This window comes from Oryzias latipes, chromosome 8 (genome assembly GCF_053564925.1).
Source record: "Oryzias latipes strain Hd-rR chromosome 8, Olatipes_Hd-rR_3.1".
NCBI lineage: Eukaryota > Metazoa > Chordata > Actinopteri > Beloniformes > Adrianichthyidae > Oryzias > Oryzias latipes.
Genome location: NC_136244.1, coordinates 22,577,712 through 22,603,419, shown reverse-complemented (window position 1 = coordinate 22,603,419; position 25,708 = coordinate 22,577,712). Strand labels below are relative to the sequence as shown.

The 25,708-nt window shown below is 39.1% G+C and overlaps 2 protein-coding genes and 2 long non-coding RNA genes across 4 annotated transcripts in view; 2 read left to right on the top strand and 2 right to left on the bottom strand.

The window, feature by feature from the left end:
• Positions 1 to 8,751, bottom strand: part of vat1 (vesicle amine transport 1) — a 41,253-nt gene extending 32,502 nt beyond the window's left edge. The window contains exon 1 of the mRNA XM_004071558.5: positions 8,077 to 8,751. Within this exon, the coding sequence (XP_004071606.1) occupies positions 8,077 to 8,502 (426 nt within the window). The 5' untranslated portion in view covers positions 8,503 to 8,751. The remainder of the gene's footprint in view (positions 1 to 8,076) is intronic.
• On the top strand, positions 1,267 to 5,633 carry LOC111947738 (uncharacterized). Its single transcript, XR_002873645.2, has 4 exons — positions 1,267 to 1,389; positions 2,637 to 2,774; positions 3,191 to 3,320; positions 4,954 to 5,633. It is a non-coding gene; the product is annotated as an uncharacterized LOC111947738 (long non-coding RNA).
• LOC144994323 (uncharacterized) lies at positions 5,526 to 6,383 on the bottom strand. Its single transcript, XR_013657812.1, has 2 exons — positions 6,251 to 6,383; positions 5,526 to 5,659 (listed from the first exon to the last, which is right to left on the bottom strand). It is a non-coding gene; the product is annotated as an uncharacterized LOC144994323 (long non-coding RNA).
• Positions 8,752 to 19,142: 10,391 nt separating the features above from the next.
• rnd2 (Rho family GTPase 2) overlaps positions 19,143 to 25,708 on the top strand; it is a 34,542-nt gene continuing 27,976 nt past the window's right edge. Inside the window, exons 1-2 of the mRNA XM_004071273.5 lie at positions 19,143 to 19,525; positions 19,845 to 19,932. Of these exons, the coding sequence (XP_004071321.1) occupies positions 19,424 to 19,525; positions 19,845 to 19,932 (190 nt within the window). The 5' untranslated portion in view covers positions 19,143 to 19,423. The remainder of the gene's footprint in view (positions 19,526 to 19,844; positions 19,933 to 25,708) is intronic.

Here is a 25,708-nt window from a genome sequence, read left to right as displayed (position 1 = left end):
GCACTGAAGCTTCTGCTGCTCTTCTTCAGTTTGATCTGAGAGCCAGACCATGATGCAGTTGGACTGGCTGAGCGGTAGGTTGCCAGCAGCTTCAGACGTGCTGATGTGCCTTGTTGATAACGTCCTGGATGTTAGGAAACCAAGTTAGATCAGCTGAGATGGGGATGCCCAGGAAAGGGAAGCTGTGAACCCTCCTCTATGCCTACTAAAGTCCAAGATGACTTTCATGGTCTTTTATTTGCCGATCAGCCTTACACTATACAGTTTCCGCACTTGTCTACAAAGTTCACCTCAGTGACCTTTCATAAGTCTTTGTTATTGGCAAGTTAATTACTTATATCCAAGACATGGAGATGTGGGTCCAGTATGAGCAGGATTTGGGAAATGGCAGTTGCCAAGAACTCACATGAAGTTTCAAGGTTTTTGCCTTTATTTGGAGGAAAAAAAGTTGTTGTCCTTTGTTTGTTGTGCAGAATTGCAAACCTAGAAAGAAATCAACTTGAAAGAATTTATATAAATGTATTTGCCCTTCTTTTGACCCTTCTACATCATGAATATTTGGTGGCTGTTGCTTGGCGACTGTGAGATCTCTCCATAGGATTGACATGGGCTGGGCCTCTCAATGACCTTGATATGATTGTTCTTCAGCCATTCCTTGGTTGCCTTGGCTGTAAGTTCTAGGTCACTAACCTGTTGGAAGACCCATCCATGACTGATTTGAAGGGTCCTGACTTAAGGAGGGTAGGAAGTTCTCACTCAAGATTTTCCATTAATGGCTCCATCAACGTGGTGACGTAGCTCTGTGCAGAAAAATAGCCACAAAGCATAATGCTTCCACCCCCATGTTTGACAGTGGGGAAGCTGTTCTTGGGGTCATAGGTAGCAATTCTCTTCCTCCAAACCCAATGGTTGAGTCGATGCCAAAGAGCTCAGTTTTGAGCCAAACATTCCATTATGCAGAATAAAATGATAAAGCAAACCCTATTTTTCAGTGTGTGATTTTCATTTTTTCATAAATCTTAGGACAATTTAGATGATAAAAGTAACAAATATATGAAAACAGTATAATACAGTAAATATGTAAATATTTGATGTGATGAACAATGTTTATCTGATTCAGACCCAACATGAAATATTTTTTGACACACACAAATCAAGTTGTGTTATCTAATGCTCGTAATTTAGACACAAATGATAGAAATGTTAGGTTTATATGCCAAAGAGGCCATGTGAAAATTTTAGTGCAAATACGCATGCGTGCGCGCCGTGCACATAAAGCCACCCCACCCCCACGTGTCCGCGCGCCGGTCGGGGGGTGTTGGGCGTCAATAAAGGTAATCTGGTTGTCGCGCTTTCTGCATCTCTGCGCGAGCTAAAGAAGTCTCAAAGGTAAGAAATGTAAACACAAGAGGCATTAATGAAAATACTTTATGATCATCTGAAAGTATTTTCATCTGACAGATGAATGCAGCTGTTGTTGTTATTACTGTGTGACGGAGGAGCGGTGCTGAAAAATACGGCCTCCATCGAGAGACTGAACGTAACACGACTGCAGGGTACTATGATCATCATAGAAACATGTATTAATTATTTGTTTCGACTGTATAGTTATTGTGGTGGAGCAGAGGAAGGGAGGTTTGTGAGAATCGGGGTTACATTAGCTAATGATTATGGCAGCGCTCGCGCCACCGCCGGTTTCCCGGCAAAAAAAGGAACAGTAATTTCCTGATATATTAAAGTGTTATGATTGACCTATTTAGGGGTTTTCTCCAAATTTACACAAAAAACGTTGTAACAACGATCATCTGGACTTGGTTTTGTAAATATTTTAAAACAGTCTCTGTCTCAGAGACCTGGACTGACTGACTCCTCCCCCTCACGTTCCAAACAGGAAGTACAAGGAGCCAAAATCCTATAGACTTCTAAAGAGAAACAAACAGCTGTCAGTCAGCCATTCTATGGGTCAGATTAACCATTCTTGTTGTGATACCCTTTTAAACAGGTTTTTGCTAATTCCAGTTATTTGTTTTACAAAACTGTTTCTTTATCACAAGTTATTCAAATTATAGACTGACCAACAGATGCCTCAGTAATAGCATGTGCCACCTTGAATGTTTGTTTGACAAATTCCACCAAGCTCACTTTCAGTGGAAGCAGTGTGGACTTTCAACAGCTTACTCCTGATTGGCGACAGTAGTTGCCATAGAAACGTTGACTCAGATCAATCACTGTCAACTGGCTCCAACGTGGTGACGTCGTTATCACAGAGAAACGACGACAGAATTGACTTTGTTATGAGGATCTGGAAGTAAATGGGTGACGTCACACTCGCTCAAACCTTTTCTCTGATCCAGTCAAACTGCTTTTTTACCAGTTTTATTCCAGAAATCATTTTTGGATAAGAGGAAAGACATCTTCAGCTCAAAACCAAGTCTTCATGACCTTTTTTTATAACTTTTCTTTTTAAAATTCAGAACTAATAACCTGCACATTCTTACAAAACTGTTAGACTTCAATTGCTACCTTAATTTAATTGTAAAACTAACAACCATTGTCATTAATATGGCAATATTTTCCCCAAATCTTATCAGAATGGGGAACTGGAGACATAAAAATTCTGCTTTTCCTATTTTCAGCTGACTCTGCCACGAGGCTCGACAACTTCTTGCATCAACTGTGATCGCTGTGGCCGCCAAAACATCCAAATGTAAGGCGGGCTACAAAGATTTCAGGCCAAAAGAGAACGCCTCACATGTGATGAAGTGTCTGTATTGGTATGTATTTACCATCTGTGACTCAGAGTCATTAACCAATTGTCGATCTGTTCACAGTGTTATATGATAATTTAAATTTTGACGATGACGATACAAAAATTGCTGCCAAACCTGCCAAAAAGTCCCGCCTCTTACCACACACATGTTGTGCCCCCTAAGTTGCCCTAAGTTCCCTGATCAAGCAGAAACGTGCTTTGACTGGATGAAGGCCTTGTATCAGGTATACTGGTAATAATAATTTTACATTCACCTCAGTCTGTTGTTTTAACTCATTATTCATGGAAGCTTGATGACATGACTTCAATGTGCATGAACTCTAGTTTAATTAGAAACTTTCATTTGTGAACCGTCAGCAGATCTGGTCATGTCTCACCAAAACAACCACACTAATCATTTCATCATTTTCATCCATTAAGGTTGGAAAAACCAGCAGCCTTCCAGTGCTTCAGCCGTCCAACCATCAACCGTTTCAGACATCCATCCTCCCACCACTTCAGCCCCACAGCCGTCCACCAGTGTGCCAACTTCGGACATTTTACTATCCTGGTACAATCTTATTTTTCTGCACAGTTAGCAAAAATGATATGTTTTTAAGAAATTCCTGTGTTTTTTTATCCTCAACAAATGTTTCTCCAAAGAAATATGAAAATACAGAATTATTCATCTGGTGGTTATTTTTACACTTTTCCTCAAATCTTTAATAAGAAAGAAATAATTCAGTTCAAGTTTACTTGTGCTTTTCTTTTTAATGGGCATTACAGTTGATATAAAACATATAACATGCAATTAAAATGTTTTGTAGTTAAAAACATTTTACACACTATTAAAAGATTCTATAAAATATTATTTAAAAAGAATCCTTTCCAAGAAAATGTTGACTACCGTATATCTTCCCATAGTAGCCCTGGCGTTTATTCCATCACAGACAGAACAGTGATGGTTAATGGGTTTATTTTGCAGCAAAATATCATCAAAAAATGCAGACAAACACCAGCAGATGAACATTTCAGGATTTATTCAAACGATGAGAACATTGGATTGTGTTCTGATCAGCACTGGCTGTTGACGTTTCTTTTCTCCTTGAAGCATCAGCCTCCGTATCAAAAATCATGTTGGTTGTCATGAGGATCTCTTTCCTGGAGACACGCCCACCTTTCCGTCTTTGTGCAATAATTCATGTTCAAACCAGTTCTTCTAATTTGTCGCTCGCTTTCTTTGCATTTCCACCAGTAAAAAGTAATACGACAAAATACTTGCAGAATTTGTAAAGATTTGGATTTTGTATTATTAATTTGCCTTTTTTAGTCTTTTATTATAAAATAACTATGCATTATTACTTTATTTTAACTAACACATTTATCTTAGTTTACAGTAGTCCTCTTAAACATCTCTTAAACAAGTTTACACTTTTCATCTTTCAGAATGCAGCCGTGTGATTGGAGGAAAAGATTAATATGCAATAAGGACATTTAAAGAAAAAAGGAGCAGTTTTTATTTTACATTATTACTATTTTAAAGTAGAACTCTAACGTATATAAATGCTTTTTTATTAATTTGTTTGGCATATTTACTGTGTTAGAGTTCTGATGATTGTTTTGAGTGGTAAACGTTTTTATTTTATTTATGAAACCCAGATGGAGTTAATGGAGTGCTAGTCATGTTTTATGTTGTATATATTATTAATGAATTTATTTATTTATTTTGAAGTGCCTAATTGCAAGTAAAGAAGGCGGGGTTATGGTTAAAATACGTACGGACAATCCAGCAACATGCCTCTTCAACATGAATTTCCATCAGCTTTTTTGCTTGGTCGCAAATAAATAAGTCCAAATAATAATCAGCCTAATTTGTTTTTTTGTTTATTTAAAATTATATAAATATTTTCTAATTTTGTCAATAAAAGGTCAAAAGGGGTAGATGATGGATGCATGTCCAAGTTTTATTATTCATGTTCTACAAGTTGTTAGATATTGATTATTTGATGCTTTTGTGCTATGCGTTAAAAATCAATGTAATATTGTAATTATTCATAAATATTTGAATAATACTAATATTTCCTACAAAGGATAATTGACACTAATCAAATTAAAAACAGTCGCCCTGTAAGCACTGAGTGAACAAACTGTAGCCCATCGTCTTCCATCACTGTTTGATTGAACCTTCTCTACTTTTCTTGCAGGGGGGGGTCATGGCCTCTACGCTGGATCCCAAAAAAGAGACAAAAAAACCCCGACCTCAACCCCCACTCTTAGTCAGACATGTTTATTTTTTTATTTACAATAATAAATAATATACTATGTACATTTATTTTGTTTTACTTTTTTATACTTAGTTTCCTTATTTCCTATAATATTTATTAGTAGTTGTTGTTTGTTGATGTTATGTCCTCTTTTAGCCTCTTTTATGTTAAAATAGACGTAAATGATCCAGATGCTGATATTCTAATATATAGACAGATTTATGAATGAATTATTCTCAACAGAAGTTCAACGCTATTGTGGTAGCAGTTTGACTGTTTTACTGCAATCTGTCGTGCCTCACCCACTGTCCATCCCATAAAAAAGAACAATTCTACATCATTAACCTTTTTTTATTTTTATTCATAAATACAAAGTTAGAAATCATACCCCCCCCCCCCCCCCCCCCATTTTTCTAACTTTATCAATGAGTTCAAACAAAACATGAACACAATAAGAAACTCTGACAATAAGAAAGCATTTAAAACATTCAATCTCTGCGTCAGTTTCAATGTTTTTGTGAAAAATTTCATAATAATCCCCTGGTTTGTTTCTTTCTTGTTGCTGTTGGGAATTGTTGTTTTGAATTGTTACAGTCAATAAAGTTTGTATAAAAAAACAACTGCAATCTGTCATGCGACATGAGACCTGCAAAACAAAAAGTTTGCATTAGTAATGGAAACATTAATTTCTGTAAAAAAATAAAAACCTGTTTGTCACTGGGCCTATTTTTAGAACTTAACCTTCCCGATAAACGTGGGACCAATCACAAAACCAGTTTAGAGCCAAACGTCTTTTTTTAATTATACAGTGTATTTCTAAACTCAACTAGTTGATGTTGAAAAAATACGCTTGCATGGACGTTACGACAGAGTACATCGGTCCCTAGAAATGTTATTAAACCTAAATATTAAACCTCAGACGATCTTATTTTACGAGATTTTTCCACAGGAAAAAAAAAGAAACTCGCGTCACATGACCCACGTCAGCCCACAGATATGATGGAAAAGATCAGACATCGTACACAGCATTTAGACTTGTAGTGTGAATACTTTAACATGTAAAAGATTATTGAATAAAAAAAATCGCTAAGTAAATTTAGAGAACTCTCCAGTCTGTTCCTGAACAACATTCTTCCGGTTTGTTGTCACATGTCAATCAAAGCCTGATCAACACAGCATGAAACCTATACACGGGTCCGTAAATGTAAATAAAAATAATTAATAAATAGCAACGTACCTTTTCACGAGATCTTCTATATGAAAAAAGAGAAACTCACGTCACGTCACGTGACCCACGTCAGCCCGCATATATTTATGGAAAAGATCAGACGCTTCAGATCCTTGAGGAAAAGTTGAACGAAACAAACAAACTACGAACTGCATGTCTGCAATGAATGGATATTATGAAAATAAAGGGGATATATACTGCTAGAAATGTTTTCAAAAATAAATTAGTCCACAATCACTCCTATTTTATGGCATTTTCTGCGGAAAAAAGAGAAACATATTAGTCACGTGACCTACGCGCACGTCTGCAGATATGAATGAAAGTTAACGTGTTTCTCCAACGTAACACAGAGCCTTTGGGAGAAAAAGTTGAACGAAACAAGCAAACTACAAACTGTATGTCCAACATGAAAGCATATTTTAAAAGAAAATGGTATATTTCTCACTAGAAATGTTGTCAAAATAAAAATTAGTCCTCAAAATATCTTGTTTTATGGGATATTCCACCGAAAAATGAACGAGCATCCGCCATGTTTTTTGCTCACGGCAGGCCAAACCTCCAAAGTCACGTGATCCTGAGAAGGCTAGAAGAAAATGAATAGAAAAATGAAACGTATCCGCCTCACAGTTTAGGGGGCGTTTTTGTAAAACTCTCACGCATTTTCATGTGGACAAATGTAGCTACTACACATTTTAGGATGAGACTGGGTTGTGCTGTCTGTGGTGTCGCGCCTCGCCCTTTCCAGACGGCGCATTTGTGCGCCGCCGTCGCTGCCGGTAACAAAAGGCGTCGGTGACTCCTGGCTCTTCACCGGTGTCAAGATTAAAACATTATTGTGCTATTATGCTCCAAGGGTCTCCAAAATAAAGTTCTGAAAGACCATATTTACAAATTAGGGTGAATATTGTATGTTAATTGGCTTAAATTATTTCAAATTAACTCTACAATTAAAGAAAAAGGGCCTGGCTGCATCTGCAGGTGTTATGCATTTTTAAAAATGATCCTATCACGTTTCTCATTTTTTGCACATCAGCTTTCCATATTTCAGTCTGTATAAATGACCATTTCCTAGACGTTTTTGACGGTTGTCACATATGGGTTGAAACAAAAGCTCAAATTTAAAAACGGAAGCCATTATGCTCATCAGAGCTTCAATTCTGAAAGCAAAGAACATGTTTCCGGTCTTCCTCTGGTTAACTTGACGCACCGCTCCGCATCATGGCGCACCTCAAAGCGCGCAGCAGCGTGGGTGATGCGGGGATAAAAGGCATCCAAAGGATTCAGCGTGTGGTTGCTTGGCTTCGCCCTTTTGACATGAAGACTTACAGCTTTTCGACAACTACTTTGCGCTTAAAGTTGCTCAATAGTCGGCGCGCACCGGAAACTGTGTTTTTAAACTGGGGTAGAAGACAAGACTCAGGGGCAACGCCTGCTGCTGCCAGTGGTCCTTTAAACTAGTCACATTTAACATTTTCCTTCCAGTTCTGCAGACACAACAATTAAAAACACGACTGAGCATCTTTATTATCAGGTTTTACGCACAGATATGCGTAAAAGGAATTGCCGAGAAAAGCTCTTATTAAATAAAAAAGGACTAATAGCACACGTGTTTTTAATGAAAATACAGATTTTCTTTATGCCTTTATTTGTATTTTAGGTATTTTATTCCTTGAGTTGAGAGGCTGTCAAGAGCAGCGCTGCCTCCTCTCTAACGTGACACGCCCATGTCCAGATGTAACTGTTCAGCACCAACACGACTCCAGCACAATACCAGCGCAAGCACAAAAACTCCACAAATGATGTAACCAAAGGAATAAAAAGCGGAGTTTTCTTACTTTTCTGTCTGTAACTTCATCTCCTACAGCTTCCACCACCCCGGAGCACTCCATTCCCGGGGTGACCGGCGGCGACGGCAGCCTGTCGTACAGACCCTGTCTTGCCATCAAATCGGCGAAGTTCAGCCCGCAAGCCTTGACCCGAACCAGAACCTCGCCGGCCTTGAGCGCTGGCTTGCCTTTCTTAACTTGCAGCTTAACTTTATCATAGCCTCCGTAGCCGGTGAGCACCAGGGCGCGGTAGGTGAACGTCTCCTCCTCGGGGGCTTTGTCAGTTGTCGCCGCGGGGGTGGCCGCTGCCTCAGCGGTGCCGGCGGGCGCAGACTCCGTCTTGGGTGGTTCGGCTTTGGGCTCCTCTGCGGGTTTGGTCTCCTGTTTCTGGTCTACGGCGTTTTGCTGCTGGGCAGGTGCGTCCTCTCCAGACATTGTGTGAGACGTTGGTTATTCTAGGAAAATACTACTTGGAGATTTCTCACTTGTTGAGAATGTTGCTGCCACGCAAACCTTGCAATCTGGCTGCTTACGCTTGCTTTGCAAGTAAGAAATTGTGAGAGTCAGAGCTTCTTCTTCAGCAGACTTGCATGGAGACACAAACCCCGACAAAGTGGGCTGATCAGTGGTTGTCAACGCCGCGCTCTGACAGAGAGTGCGTGTGGGACGAGACAGAGGCAGACTGGAAAACACGGAGTGCGCATGAAATTCAGGGATTGACTTTTGTGATTGGGTGGTTTGGACGGTTGGGCAGGGAAATAAAAAAGTACATTTTGGATTAAGCGGAGAAAAAAATTGAACAAGCAGGTCCAAAACAACTGAAAGGAAAGTCTTCTTCCAGACCTGCAAAGCTCTGAGTAGGATTTGGGGTAGAAAAAGATAAAATTTAGAAACTGAAAAAAAGATTTTTGTTCAACTTTGTGATAAGAAATAAAAACTTTAAAATCACCATTTGTATTAAAGTGAATGTTAAAAATGGAAGGTTTTATGGTTTAAAGTCGTCCCTATTTGGGAAAATATAGGAAATATCTGTTTATAATCCTTGTTCCACAGCAGAATTTGCAGGGACTTTGTGCCTGCATGGCTCATTGTTTTAACTTCCCAACAGGCAGGTCAGAAAAATATGAGTTTATGTTAAGGTCATGCCAATAATAAATTTTTAAAATACTTTTCCATCTTAAATCCCAGTAGGTCCTTTTTGAACTTTAAAAACTATACATTAACTATCTGTTGTAAACTTGTTTTTCTTTTTTTGTTGTTATCAAAAATGGATGGATTCAACTTGTAGACTTCAGACTCACTTCATCCTTTTAGCGATTTCATACAGAAGGAGCGGTGAGACACCTTGTGGTTGCCACTCAGCACTCTTAAGGCCAGCATCAGCAGTCTCAGTCAATACTCCACTGAGGCTTAATTGATGGATGCAGATGTTATTGAATTGCCAATTTGAAACAAGCAAAGTGCTACCAGGTGGATTTTCCTGTTCAGCTGGGATATCTTTGAGTACCTGCTCACTGACGGGAACTGATCAATGATTAGTCACAAAAGTGGTTTTCAGAAAAATGTCTCATGTTCAAGCAGCTTAAATGAACCAAAATGCCTTGTTCCCCAATGCAGTTTAGAGACTTCCTTGTTAAATTAACGTAATGTTGCTCAGCAGTGTAATCAGTCTGGTGTAATCAGGACAGTGTCACCCGTCTGCCAGGCAAACAGGCTGAGTCTGCAGGAAATGTCAGGGAAAGTGTGTGTCTGAACTTCAAACACACACTTTAAACTAAAGCTGCAAAAACCGGGCTTAAAAAAAAAGTTTTGCCATCTTAATTTCTTCATACTGCAGCCTATTGAAATGCAGTGGCGGACCGTGCATTACTCACCTGCGCCTTCAGTAGTGCTACGTCTGAATCACTCAACCCCTCATTAAGCATTTTTATGCCTCAAAATATAATGAATAAACAAAACAGTAGATAAATCTCATTATACTACTATAGCCAGCACAAAACATTAAAAATAACCACATAAATTTGGAACATTATTTATTATGATATTTATCAAGTGGCCTGGATAGGCTCCGGCAGCCCCGTGACCCCGAAAGGGATAAAATGGATTTGAAAATCAGAATCAGAATTAGAAATAATTTATTGATCCCACAAGTGGGAAATTTGTGCAATTCCACCAAAAAATTGTGAATGAATGATATTTATCATTTCCCTCATCATAAAAATCAGATTATTTGAAGACAAAATCCATCCTCCTCTCCTTCCTCTAAAACAGTTTGATCACCCTGTCCTGTAGATTACGGCGCTTAAGTTCCATCAAGAAGTTCTTTTCTATTGCCACCAAGGCCAATGCTGAGAGCCAAGTCTGTCCAGTTGTGTTTCTGCATAGGTTTTAATTTGCTTTAGACCCGAAAATGTCCGTTCAACAGACGCAGTGGACTCTGGTCAGTGCCAAACACACAAATTTGCACGGCTGCTTCATGTTCTCACTCAGATTTTTCTAAAGAAGGAAGTCTAGGAGATCAGTGGGAGCTTTTCCTGCTAAATCCTCCATAGTGTACATTACAGTCAGCTCTGTTTTTATCTGAGACGGATCAAAAAGTGCTCCGCACCTCTGTGTCAAACTGGGCAAGGCTGCATGTGACTTCCTGAAACTTCTGTCCAATTAGAAGGTCTGAATATTTTGACGTTGCCTAAGCTTGCTAGAAGTCCTTGCTGACACCACTGCAAAATCTGATTGGTTGAAATAAATAAATGACCAACATTGATTTCGCATCACGGGACCTTCTCAACTCTTGCTCAAGGCTCTCATCCTGCCTGGCAACAAAGGACAGCTGAAATGCGATTGGTTAAATGCTCCAATGTGAAAATACGTCTATCTGGAAGCTGAATAACCATTATAAGCACAATTAAGGGGAATGGACAGACCATTTGGAATGATTTAACAAGTATGCATGGACAAAATAGAATTAACACATGATTCAGATATTTTCTAGGCCTTCTGAGAAGGGCTTGAAGGCCCTGACTGCCCACCACTGATGAAATGTGAAAGCTAAGAATATTCTTATGGAAAATTGACCTATCCTCATTCATGAAATTCTATAAAGGAAAATCTTCCCCCTCGCAGCTTAAGCAACACCCATGTGTCACAAGAACAGGCAGACGGATGGACAGGCTGACAGACGAGGTAAGACAGGAATCTCCCTGGACAATGATGTTTGCGGATGACATTGTAATCTGCAGTGAGAGTAGAGAGCAGGTGGAGGAACAGCTAGAGAGGTGGAGGTTTGCTCTGGAAAGAAGAGGCATGAAGGTCAGTCATAGTAAGACAGAATACATGTGTCTGAACGAGAGGGATCAAGGTAGAAGCGTTAGGTTACATGGGGCTGAGGTGAAGAAGGTGCAGGAGTTTAAGTACTTGGGGTCAACAGTTCAGTGTGATGGGGAGTGTGGAAAAGAGGTGAAGAGGCGAGTGCAGGCAGGTTGGAGCGGTTGGAGGAAAGTGTCAGGAGTGTTGTGTGACAGAAGAGTGTCAGCAAGACTCAAAGGAAAGGTGTACAAGACAGTGGTGAGACCAGCTCTGCTCTATGGGTTAGAGACGGTAGCAGTGAGACAGAGACAAGAGGCTGAGATGGAGGTAGCGGAGATGAAGATGTTGAGGTTCTCCTTAGGAGTGACCAGGTTAGACAGGATAAGGAACGAGTACATCAGAGGGACGGCTCATGTTGCCTGTGTTAGCGACAAAGTCAGAGAAGCCAGACTGAGATGGTTTGGACATGTTCAGAGGAGGGATAGTGGATATATTGGTAGAAGGATGTTGGAGATGGAGCTGCCTGGCCGGAGGGCAAGAGGACGGCCAAAGAGGAGATACATGGATGTCTTGACAGAGGACATGAAGTTGGCTAATGTTAGGGTAGAAGATGTTCATGATAGAGTGAGGTGGAAAAGGATGATTCGCTGTGGCGACCCCTGATGGGAAAAGCCGAAAGAGAAACAACATCTGTGAAAATTTCACGTAAAAAACCACGACTTTTCTCACTTTTTTAATGTATATTTATGTATGACCAGTTGTCACCAGTGGACGGTGCGCAAATTGTACTTAGCGGCAGGGTGTCACGGCCATAAAATGAGAGCTCTCTGTTTACACACTCTGCCACCAGCTTACAACCCCCAACGTAACATTATCGGTGTAACAAAAATGGTGAGCAATATCTGTACAGTTTGGAGCCAGATGCCAACTCAGACAAGAAAAATAAAGATATATGTCTTCCATCATCATTGTTTTGTTCTGTCAAATGGATACTTCGCTCAACATACAGTAGTTCTAAGTCTTAGTTGTTACAGAAGAGACATCTTTATCTGAGAGCGCTTCATCTCTGCAGCCCTTAAAGAATTTACACTGTGACTCACACAAGAGAGCACATAAAACAAACCCAATTCTAAACATTTGGATATGGAGATGAGATAAACACAGATGCTGCTTTTGTTTGATGAAGATGAGAGAAAGGCTTCATCAAAGTGGTATTTCTTATATGACAGAGGTTTGTCTCTATGTTTGTGTATATTTGTATACAGTTGCAGAGAGGTTTGCAGTTGTCTTTTGTAGTTTGGTTTGACTAGTTCTAACCTTCAAAATCCTCAGATGTTTACTTGAATGAAAAGGTGAAAAAAACAGAAGTTCGTGGAGTCACACATCAACACCCACAAGGAATTTAAATACAACTATTTTCTAATTCTAATTAGTAATAAACTGAAACTATTTGTTGTGCAATAAGTTCAATCAAAAGTCAATTATTGACGGAGCCACAGTAACAAACAGGCTGTTAGCAGAGCACTGCAGTCATCAGTGTGAACCAGACTGCACATCAGACAATATTTATTAAACACATGTTTGTGTAAACATATGAATCATAATTATGGTCTGCATCAAAGGTGTTTATTCATTCATATTTATCATGGAACCACATTTTCCTTAAGCATGAATGCTCAGTGTGTTTGTCTCACCAAACAGATGGAAGTGTCAGGAAACAAATACTGCCATCTAGTGGTCTTCCAATCCCAGTGCACGAGATCAGGTTGTCACAGTTAAATCACATTTCTCCCAAAATCAGATTAAAATGCTCTACTGGTCAAAAATTAATGAACATCTAATTTGTCACAGTTGTGTTCTTTTAGTTCAAGTTGATAAAATCAAATGTACATTTTTAACAGCTCAAAGGAAAAACAAGGAACAACATAATTCACAGATTAATTCAAGATTAGACAAAAATGAATAAATAGAAAAATACATACACTATATAACCAAAAGTATTGGCTCACCTGCCTTGACTCACATATGAACTGAAGTTCCATCCCATTTCTAACCCGCAGAGTTCAATATGATGTCGGCCCACCTTCTGCAGCTATTACAGCTTCAGCTCTTCGGGGAGGGGTGTCCACAATGTTGAGAAGTGTTTTTGCTCTGAATTTTTGACTATTCTTCCGAATACGCATTGGTAAGGTCACACACTGATGTTGGTGGAAAAGGCCTGGCTCTCAGTCTCCGCTCCAATTCTTCCCAAAGGTGCTCTATCGGGTTCAGGACAGGACTCTGCAGGCCAGTCCAGTTCATCCACACCTAACTCTGTCATCCATGTCTTTCTGGACCTTGCTTTGTGCACTGGTGCACATTCATGTTGTAAGAGGAAAGAGGAAGGGGCCGCTCCAAACTTTCCTCACAAAGTTGGGAGCATGGAATTGTCCAAAATGTTTTGTTATCCTGAAGCAGTCAGAGTTCCTTTTACTGGAACTAGGGCAAGCCCAAGACCTGAAAAGTGACCCCACACGATGATTCCTCCTCCACCAAATTTCACACTCGGCACAATGCAGACCTAAGTGTACCCTTCTAAATCAGTCTTGTCCATTAGATTGCCAGATGGAAAAGCATGATTCATCACTCCAGAGAAGGTGTCTCCACTGCTCTAGAGTTCAGTGGTGGCGTGCTTTACGCCACTGCATCCAATGTTTTGCATTGCACTTAGTGATGTGTGGCTTGGATGCAGCTGCTTGGTCATGAAAACCCATTCCATGACACTCTCTGCGTACTTTCCTTGGGCATGAAGTTTGGAGCTCTGTTGCATGCATGTAGCATGTAGTATGCGCTACAGCATCCATTGACCCCTCTCCGTCAGTTTACGTGGCCTACCACTTCTTGTCTGAGTTGCTGTTGTTCCCAAACTCTTCCATTTTATTCTGATAGAGCTGGCAGTTGATTGAGGAATATTTAGGAGTGAGGACATTTCCCCACTGGATTTGTTGCAAAGGTGGCATCCTATGACAGTTCCACACTGGAATTCCTAAGAGCGGCCCATTCTTTCACAAATGTTTGTAAAAAGCATCCTTGTGTGATTTATTTTATACACGTGGCAAAGCTTGGCCAGGCCAAGTGAGTATGACACCTGATTCTGATCATTTGGATGGGAGAACAAATACTTTTGGTAATATATAATATAAGTTTTGATCATCTAGTCATGCAGAGGAGTTGCACAGTTTGATGACCGTGGGAATAAATGACCTGCGGTAACGCTTTTTCCTACACTCGTTCCAAGCTAAAACATTGCACATGTTTTAAATTGTAAAAATATTGCTTACTATTGAACATGACATAGTATAACAATTTAACTATTTATGTGCACTAGGGGTTCATCAGACCTTTCATAGTTATTCCTACAAGTATTTTAACTTTTAATTGATGATTTTCAAAACTCTGCATTAAAGCAGGGCTGGAACATAATCTGATGCCATAATCTCATCAGCTGAAAGTAGTGTGGAGTTCAAAAATACCAATGAAAAGGCTAATCGACAAAAAGGCAAAGATGTGGATCTATACAGGTTGGCAAAGCAGAGCAGAAGAAATGAAAGGAAGTGCGTACTTTGCAGGTTATGTTGATCAAAGACAGGGATGGAGATGTGTTAACAGGTTCCACAAGTGTGATGGAAAGATGGAAGGGCAACCGATACGTGAGGAAAATGTTAGAGAACACAACAGGAGAGGGGGCTGATGTGGAGAAGGAAGTAGCAGGTAGTGAGGAAGGAATTGATAAGAAGGAGGAGTGGAAAAGTAGTAGGTCCTAATAATGAAATGAGGAAAGAGAGAAGTGTTAAGAAGAGGTGACAGTAAAGTTTCTGAATGGTTTTGAGTTTCTTCTTGTCTGCTGTGTTGTTGGACAGAGTGACAGACAAAGATAAACAGGAATCTCTGTGGACCTTGATGTTTGCAGATGACACTGTGATCTATAGTGGAGGACTTGGAGTTGTTCACCTCTGCTTCCTGGACTCTAAGATTTAGAATCTACAGTCCAGAATAACAGAGAGCATGAGTGAAGTGAAGAGGCATGCGTAAGCAGGTTGGAATGGGTGGAGGAAGGTTTCAGGTGTGATGTGAGACAAAAGAGTGTTAACGAGAATGAAAGAAAAAGTGAAGAAGACTGTGGTGAGAGCAGCTATGTTCGAGACTATGAGAAAGACAGCAGCGATGAAGGTGTTGAGGTTCTCCTTGAGTGATGAGGATGGTTAGGTCAGGATTGAATCCATCAGAGGAACATATCATGTTAGATGGAGATACATTTAAGGGAAGCAGATAGAGAGGGTTTGGACAAATTGAGATGAATGAAGTTGATAAAAGGATGCTGAAGTTGGAGCTTCCTGGAAAGAAGTCTAGAAGAAGTTCAATTCAAAAAGTTCACAAATGTTGCGAATAAGAAAAAATACTGAGGCTATGGCTGGATAGAGGCAAATGATTTGTGGTAGAAGCTGCAAAAATGAGCAGCTGAATGACATCAACAGGCCCCTTAAAATTGGTCAAAAGATTCTTACCTCAATGGCAGATAAGACATGTTTTCTCAAACTATGATTATTTTCCTAATGAAAAGCTTTCTTGACAAGAATATTTTTCTTGCAAGACAGAAAATAAGACTTTTTTTTTCTACAAACAAACATATTTTTACTTTCTTAAGAATTAGTTTTTGCAGTGCTATATTTCAGCCTGATGGATGCAGGAAAAATCATGAAAAATAGATTTCTCCTCAAACTTTAGATGAACATGCAAAAGGCTCGTTACTAGTCTTACAAACGGTTTAAACTGGCGATGAACCACAAGTGTCACAACAATGATATGTGTTGTGTTAAGTCACTCACCATGCACCATGCAAATGCAGCATTTACATTTCTGTATTCTGATAGATAAAGGGTGTTTTCATTTGCATATTTGGTAACCAAGTTTAATAATTGTTTCTTTTCTTGATGTTCATGTCTTTATTTTAAATGTTATTGTGTTTTTTTAAGTTTTGAATAATAATATTCGGCTCTGATGTCATACTGGAGAAAATGTATGCTGTTTCCTTCTTAGAGGGATTTTATAATGGGCCAACTCAGAATTGCCTCAATGTCTTCTGGGAAAAACTTTGAGATGGGATCTCTGCTCGGACTCTTTTACTTATTCGACTTAATCCAGGATTTGCCTCTGAAAAATACTGGACAGGCAATTTTCCCACAACTCATTAAACCACTAGATGATGAAATCTTCTGTAAAAAGAACATTTAAAAACTCAAACTGTATGTTTTTTTTTGGAAAGATACTCAGTTCAAAGTGCTTTTTTTTCTCTGCCAAATATGAAACACAAACAAGTTTTCATATTTCAATACAAATCTTTAAAGAGATGTAATCTCTTTTACAAGACTGCCCTTAAAACAATGTTACAGTGCACCACAGAACACATGTAAGAAATGTAAAAAAATAAAAAATCCTAAATGCAAAGCACAAAAGAAAATTAAAGATTTTGAATAAAAAACAAATTCCAGGATGTTGGAGTCAAAAGTTTTGGTATCATTCAGAGATTATATTTATTTTAAATTCCAAACATTGAAGTCAAAAAATGAACAAACACTAGCCCTGAAATACAAAGTCAGCTAACCTGATGACTTTGATTTTGGTAGACACAGTTCTCACTTGGAGAGAGAAACATGACTAATTTTGAAATAAAGGTTCTAAACTAGGTTTTTATTATTAAAAATGTGAATGTGGGACTGTCAGAATTACTAACTACTGTCCACACAAAGAGTCAAGGTGCTCTCAATCTTTATGTAGTTGTAAGGCAGAATGTGGGGAAAAATGCACCCATGGAAAATAATGTGGCAGGGCTGCAGCCTACAGTGGAGCAGCATGGCAGCCACAGATCACCAGAGAGCCTCCATCTTGAAAAGAGGTCCTATTTTATAGGTGGTTGGCTCCACCCCTTACCAAACAAACACAATTAACAATCAAAATCAAACATTTCCTAAAAACAAAAGAACAATTACATGCATTTTCCTAATTACCAAAGCAATAATTAGACAAAGAAGTCCAAACTTTAACAACATTCTTTAAACAAAAATGCAAAATAAAAAGAAATCATTTTGAATTTAAAACAGGCCTGTCAAAGGAAACCAAAACAATAGGTGGGTCCACTGGACATTCAGGATACAGGAAGTACTCCTATGAAATCAGGAAGTAAACAAATAAGACATAGAAAACAACCAAAAACAGAAAATAAATAAAGTGAATTGCAAGAACTGTTGGAAGTTTACAGTGTGTGCACCCACTGATGCTGTCAGAAGCAAATACACTTTATTTACCTCAAATCGTGACAGACTTGTGCTCTGTCACAGGGACTAAATAAAAGTTAAAAATCAAGTAATTACAAGGTATTCATACAAAGCAACAAAGTCAATTTTGGTTCTCAGAATGATTGAAATCAACATGTTAGATTTCCCTTTTTTAATAATAATAAGAAAAAAACATCAACACATAAATTTAGGCTTTTCTGATGTTAACATAAACTATAAATTAAAATTATTTTCTTTTCATATCATCAGACCTGGACAGAAATGTCTGAAAGAACTGGTGCTCAATTAAATAAAAGGGACACATTAAGTCCAAATTTTAAGAACCAAATTATGAACTCTATATCTTGATGTGCTGTTTTTAACTCTGTTATCTGGGATTTATTGCTTTTAGCTACTTCACACAGCTCTTTTTTTGTTATTTTTCAAGAATACTTTTTTCCATTAGAATACAATCTTATGCTAAAGAAATACAGACTTATGCTGAAAAAAGGAAGGAATTGCAACAAAAACTTTTCATAAATAATCAGAAGAACAACAAAAAGAATGTTGGTTAGTGTCATTAATTAAAATCAATTGGAAAAAAACAGAAGAATTATTAATTTCTGTGTATTTTAAAGTTTGGAAACAGAAAACACACAGTAATTCAAAAACATGCTCTTTGTGTCCAGAAGGGGGCAGTGCTGGTCCTCAGTGAGAAGCACGTGACTCAGTGGTGAGCTGTCACGGCACGTGGTAGCGCGTCAGCCTGCTGTCTCATTCAGAAAATAACACTGCTAATAATAATGACCATCCATTCCTTTCTGAATGACTTTGAAGTCATGATGACTGTAAAATAAAAAAAGTTAAAAACCCCTTAAAATAGCCCTGCACAATCTAACTACTTCATTTGATGGAGCCTTCTCCTCAGGAACACTGCATTTGTTTGCTCTTTAAAGGTCACACTTAAGTCAAGGAATAATCCAACGCGAGTTTTATTATCTGTTTATTATGAGACAACCCCCTGCAGACCTATTATGGAAAACATTTATCAGTTGCATTGTTTGTTTAAATCAAAACTTAAATATTTGACTTTACAGAAACATCTCTGTAAAGTGTCCCTTTAAGTTCAACCTCAAACATAATCACATATGCTCACAGCAGTTGGTTAAAGAGGGAAACGATTCAGTTTTTTCCAAAAACAAATGCGTAACTTAAAGAGCGTAGTGGTGATTTATGATAGCGCATGCAGGCGTGCGTAAACTGGTTTTGTAAGGGATTCAATGATTTACATAGATTTTAGACTTCAGATCAATTTTTCCAAATTCATTTTTATGTCTTTTTTATATTAGAATAACAACCAGAGCTTAAGACGAGGTGACTTTAATTTGCCCCACAGACATTGGTTCCCATTAGCGCAGACTGGTATGTCTTCATCCCGAATATTAGGAAGGCGTGGCCACTCTTCAGAGAGTTAGAGTTCCAGTGCAGGTTGTGCGCGTTCTGTGCGCAGTTTCGGTGACAGATCAGTTTACTCGTGTAAGAGGGAGCCACACAGAGCTGCATGCGCGACGCGTTGGAAGAGGTGGACAAAGCGCGCCGGCTCTGCGCACGCCCCTTGTTTTGTTTTGTTTTATTTTTGGGGCATTTTTTCTCCATATTGTTCGCTTTTTCTAAGTGTCTTATCAGATGCTGGAAGCAAACCTTTCCTGTGTCAAGATTTCCGATCTGACGGACTAACTATGGATAGTCTGGGCAGCCGCTGTAAGATCGTGGTGGTGGGAGACACGCAATGTGGGAAAACGGCGCTCTTGCATGTTTTTGCTAAGGATTGCTTTCCAGAGGTATAAAATCAGCCAAACCTTGTACATTTCTAAATTGATGACATGGAAATCTGTAAATGAGAGAACTGCAGGTGTCATTCAGAACATCCACCTGACTGACAGAGAGCTTCAAGAGGAGTAAAGGGGAGAAACCTCGCAAATTTCTTCTAAAAATGCGTAGAATTGTTTGCCCCTTCACGAAAGTTACTTAAAAAGCTTACATTATTTGTGCTAAATGTGTTTTTATATGTAATTAACCACTTTTTCTTTGGTGTTGTCTTTTAGAAATTGCATCCCTCAATCTTCTCATGAAAAACTGAAACTAATTTCTCTTTTTCAGAGCTACCTGCCCACCGTGTTTGAAAACTACACAGCCAGCTTTGAGATAGACAAGCACCGGATCGAGCTTAACATGTGGGACACATCAGGTTAGATCATTTCATATCTCTGCAGGCGCCTTCTCTAGGAGGCTGCTGACACAAAATCAATCTCCCTCTCAGCCCTGCCTCTGTGCCCGTCCCCGGCTGCTGACCTGAGGACTGCACTCTTCTCCCCAACCTTTTCAGCTGTTCAGAAAAATGCTACAATCCAGAAACATTTGATGTTTTCTGCCTCTTTTTTAGTTTGAGGTATCTTCTTTTGGCAAATGTGGTGCCTGCTGTGTCTGTCTTGTGTTTGCATTCCTCTCAGAGCAGGTCACTGTGTGTGGCAGACTCTTCTCATGCCCCGGCCCAGGGTCAGGCCACTCCAAGGGGCAGGAAGGCATGGATAATTCACACAGGATGGGCCTGCAGGGACCTGTAATTGCTCTAACTGTTTAAGTGTTTTCATAAGATTTAGATGGATGCTGGCTCAGGTCAGGTCAAATATTTGACATGGCAATTTGAGCCTTGAGAGTTTGCCACATTTTGGAAACAAGTTTGCTGCTTAGTTTGACTTCTTTTGCTAATTTGATTTAAACCTAATGAGATGACTGATGCTCTCCTGAGTTTACACAGCTGAGAAAAACCAATTCAGTAAATGTTCCATCCGGATTCCATCCACTTGGTTTCAATGGAACATTTCAGAAACTGTGCCACAGGATCAAATTTGAAACCTGCTGGTTTTTTGTGGGTAGGAGATGAAGCGACCATGCTGCACTCTCGCTCTAACACACTTTTGTCAGTGTGGATGCCTTCACTGCTCTGAGCTACCCTGAGACTCAGCTTGTCAAAGCAATTTCAGGCTTTATCAGGCTCCTGCCAGCCAGCTGTATGACCGCTGACATGACTGAGCACTCCCAGAACAGGAGCTCTCATTCCCCCGCAAGGAATTCTGTTCGAATGTTCACAAACCTGAAACTGGCTTCTGGTAAAGACGATGAAGTATTTTTGAGTCACATGATGAGTCAGAAAGAATGTTGTTTTTCCTTGAACCTCAACAGTGACCCGGAGAGTAAATCTTCTCAAGGCTGTCACTCAGAGGTCTAGGTCCTCTGGGCCTTAGAGGCTCAATTTAGCCTCTTTGAGAGGCTAATGATGATGGTGGGAATCCTTTGCTTCTGTCCATCTTTAAAATTCTAAACCGCCCTTTGGCAATAATCGTCTGTAATCTCCAGCAGGGAGCCGCCTACCTGTCGGCGACGTCACCCTGCCTGCAGGGCGAATGTGTGTTTGTTTGCCCGGGCGCTCCTGTGTGTGCACACGTTCATGTGAAGCTCCATTATTCACTGATTCACAGCAAACACAGATGTTCCTACTTTCTCTCAACAAGAAAAAATAATTGGCTCACACTCAGATGAAAAGGGCTTTCATCTGTGGAAAATAACCTGTCTCCCATCATTCCTCATTTAGAAACAGATTTATTTTTCTTACCCCCCCCCCATCATCTGTTTTACCTCCTCCTGTCCAGATCTGTTTTCAGACCACCAGTTCAGCATCCTAAGGGTCACTCACCACAATTTGCAGACACCTAGGACTTTCTGCAAATGAATCCCTGTTTGGGTGGACTTATCAAATGTGTGACATGCTTGGCATACAGTTAAACTTTGAAGCTTGACTCATGAATTTACTGCAATTGTCTCTTGCAAGCTGCGACAGCTCTGACCTTTAGGAAACGGAGGAAGGGAGGCTCTGAAAAAAAAAGAAAGAAAGAAATTTGAGTTTTCCCTCTGGTGCTGAAGGACTTCAAATGAAAATTAATTGTTTGTGCACACATTCAGTGCTTTTTTCTTCCCGCTATTACACTGTTTTAAGGTGAACCTTAAACAGTTTCATCCCTTGGTGAAAGAAATTATACACTTTTAGATTTATTTAGCTGTAATTGCATAATTTTCTCTATTAAAAACTTCCAAATTCTACAGTTTCTCACTGACTAACATGCAAAGGCTTCTTCTGCATGCTTGTAGCAGCTTGGGAGAAGGTTTTGTGCTTTTTCCCACCTTGCAGGCTGTGCGATCTTTGTGTACTCGTGCCTTTGATCCTGGAAGAAAGTGATGAATGCAAAAATCTGGAGTTCTGAAACTCTAATTCTGCTGTTGTTTATGTTATGTTTTAATTTTTACTTGTTTTAATTTACATCTCGTCCAATTAGAGTTGTGTTAGGGCACTTCAATGAGAAGGATTATGAGAATCGTTTAGAGCATTTGAGTTTCTTATGACCCAAAACCCATCGAGGGACCCAAAGTCCCACTTTGTGTTTAGAAAAATACATTATGGTTTTGTATCTGTTCAGCTATTCACTTATAACAAGTAGCCTTGAAATATGCATAATACTATTATAACGGTTATATTTATCTACAAATAGCAACTTTAACTTCTTTTACTTTTACCAGCACCACATCTATCATCTTTTTTTAATAAAATCCTGCTGTGTCAAATTAGATCTTCAAAAAAATGAAACAAAATCAATTCAAACATGACATTGTTTATCATTACGGATGGAAGAACAGTAAATTAACACTTTTACCTTCATTTTACTCATGTTAAAAATCTATTCATAAATGAACTATACTTAAATAACTAAAAGAAATTAACCAAAACTAAAAACCCATAATTTTTGCAAATAATTAGATTTTTTTTCAAAGCCAAAGAGCCACAATGCTGTGGAGCCTCAGGTTGCAGTCCCATGCTTTAGTAGAAACAATGACTAGAGAAACTGGGTGTGTGTGTTAGCCTGGGGGCGGTGCTGGTAGCAGGAGCCATTCCTCACCTATCTACGTCACAATGTGAGAACCTGCTCGTTCTCGTGGATTGGGAGGGGCTGGCGATCAGAGAGCAGTTTTTAGAAGAATTCTCAGAAATGAACGAACCAATAAAAATACAGCTTTGGGGTTGTTTATAGTGAGGAATGAACATTATAATGCACTTAACAGCTCAAAAAGTTGATTTTTCATGATATAGGCCAGGGGTGTCAAACTTATTTCACCGAGGGTCACATCAGCATTGTGATGGCCTCTAAGGGCCAGATATAACTTATACATGTAACTAAATGTAATGAAAAATAAACGTAACTAATCCTTAATGTTAAATAACTAATTATTTATTTACTCTAAATTTTTAAAGTGACAATTACAGTTGCATAGAAAACATATGTTTTCTTGTTACTCTAGCATAAGTCCTTTTAAATTTGATTCTGTCAGGTTAGGTTATTTGGACAGTGTTTAAAACCTAATGTATAGTTGCCCAATAGATATTTTAAGTCCAATTCCCCCTAGATGTGATTAAATACACAATCATTTTTATTTTTTATCTTAAGAAATTTAAAACTTTTATGCTTTTGCGGGCCACATAAAATGACATGGCAGGCCTTGAGTTTGACACATGTGATATGGGTCCTTTAAATGACTTTTTTGTAGAGGTTTTTCCTGGCCACATCTCCACATCAGAAAGAAAGAGTGATGAAGAAAATCTAAGAAATAAACTTGTTTCTGGAGCCTGGGAGGAATGTTATTTTTGATGTTGTCAATCCTTTAATTGCATCTCACTTTCAGTTCATATTAAAACTAGGTACACGTAACAATGCTGATAATGGATAATAGAAGGAAAACATATTTTATTATTGAGTCTAGTAGTGTCATTTTTTTTAATTTGTGGAGACATTAGCACCCTTCAGTTTTTCCACTGCCTTCACTTCTTTTCAATCCACATTTTCTTAAATTTGTCTTCTTGTCATCTGTCGTCACAGAAATAAATGTCTCCCTTTTAATTGTTGGCAAGATCTGCATGCTGTTGTCTGCCCGCTTGCAACAACATTATTGATTGCTGTTGGAGGCGAGTCTGGTGCCTTCCCGTATGGGCTTAAATTTCTCGAATGCGGAGAGATTTGCATTGAAGTGAATGCTCCCAGTATTCATTGCTGCAGCCCAGAAGTCACTCGTTGATGATTATAGTCTGATTATATCCGGTTCTTTGTCTGGGTCTGGTCTCTATAGGAACAGTGAGAACAAGGTTGACCTCCTCTTCCAACTGAAGTCAGATTTCTTTGCTTAAATTTATAGTAAAATGTTTGATCTGAATTTTATGAAATTATGTAGACTCTAGCTGATTCAAAGACAGATAAAGTCACATCAGTGGGTCACCTCATAGCGATGGTCACTGAGGTTTGTTTCTGCACTGCATGTGCCGCTGGTTTAATTGACTCATAAAGAAACCAGAGCTGTCAAGCAGTCAGAATGTCAATGTAGCTCAGTGATAACATATCCAAGGGCCATTAGTGATTGACAATGCTCGTGGGCCCCTTTGGTAGTCAGCCAGTCTAGGGTTTTTTTTGTACAGTGCCTGAAGTATTAATGCACTCTCCCACTTCCCAATATGGGCAGAGTGCCTGAGAAAGATTCCCTGTATCTTTGACCAGAGTAACAGCCCCTGAAAGGGGTAAACGCTCCTACATGTCCCAATGATAACAAGCTCTGTTTCCCTAAAGTTCTCCCAGCAGCACCCTAATTTTTCATGCTTTTTCTCCTCTCATCTGGCTCATATTCTGCATAAAACCAATTCCCTTGTGTTCTTTGTTAAGATGGAGTCCTTTTAAGGAGCGATCCGCACAAATCGTGTTGTTCTTTCTTCTTTTGATGACCTCCTTGGTGCTAATTACATATTCTGCTGCGGTTTTTCTTGTTGCATCTGACTTTCTGGAGATTACTTGTCATTCTGAGCTTGTGTGAGTCTCGCTCTGTTCTCTGTGAAGAGAAATCAGCAGTGTTGTCTGTTTCCTCCAAATCTTACCAGCCCTTCTAACAATGTATTTTTCATCTACGTTCTGTTTGCTTCCGGAACATAACACTAGTCTCTCGCAGACTGTTTTCCTGCATTAAAACCTGCCAGAAACTGTATGGTCTTACAATAATTAAGTAAAACTTTTATTCTATTTTAAATTTGGATCTCGGCTGCATTTCAGAGTTTAAGTTACAGTATTTTTGATCGGAAAAATCACATTAATTTTCCAGGTCAAGAAATAGCAGAGTTGTATACAAACAGATAAAAATTACAACACTTTTCAGTTTCAAGGGGGCAATTTAGGGTCAGATGAAAATCATGTTTTGGGTGTTTCTCGTTATCTTGAGGCATTTTTCTCTTGATGGAGGACATATATAAAGAAAAATTAAGCTTAAAATTTAAGCAGACGAAAAAATGCTTTTAGAAAGAGTTTGAGAAGTTACTATGGCAAGCCACAAGCTCTCTGCTACTTTCTGATGCATCCACTAGTAGACAAATAGATCCATGTATGTCTTTGTTTTCCTCATCCGAACTGGCATCTGGCTTAAAACCAGCTCCAATATTGCTCTGCATCTTTGGTGCAACAAAATGTTAGGTTGAGGATGGGAAGGGCTGTAAGATAGCGGGAGAGCACGTAAACTGGTGGAAGATGGGAAAGGTGCAGACAAACTCTGTGTCAACACGCCCCTCCACAACTCAGAGGGAAATTTCTAATAAACCCTTGCTCCTGTGCAGAAACTATGTTCACGAAAATGACACAAGTTTTTTTTAATTTGGCTAAAAACTGCATCATCGTAATCAGTAGTCCACTGGAAATGCTTTTAAAATAGATCAAAAGAGGATTGGAGTGGGACTTTAAACTGTTTTCCTTCTTTATTTCTAGATGAACACAACTTTGCTAGTCTGCATTCGCTCCTCCTTATGCTGAACCTTTCGACATGCCGACTTTATGCCTTTTAAGCTCCACATTCTCAGTGCAGCGGAGCAGGAGGGCCTATGATAACATGCT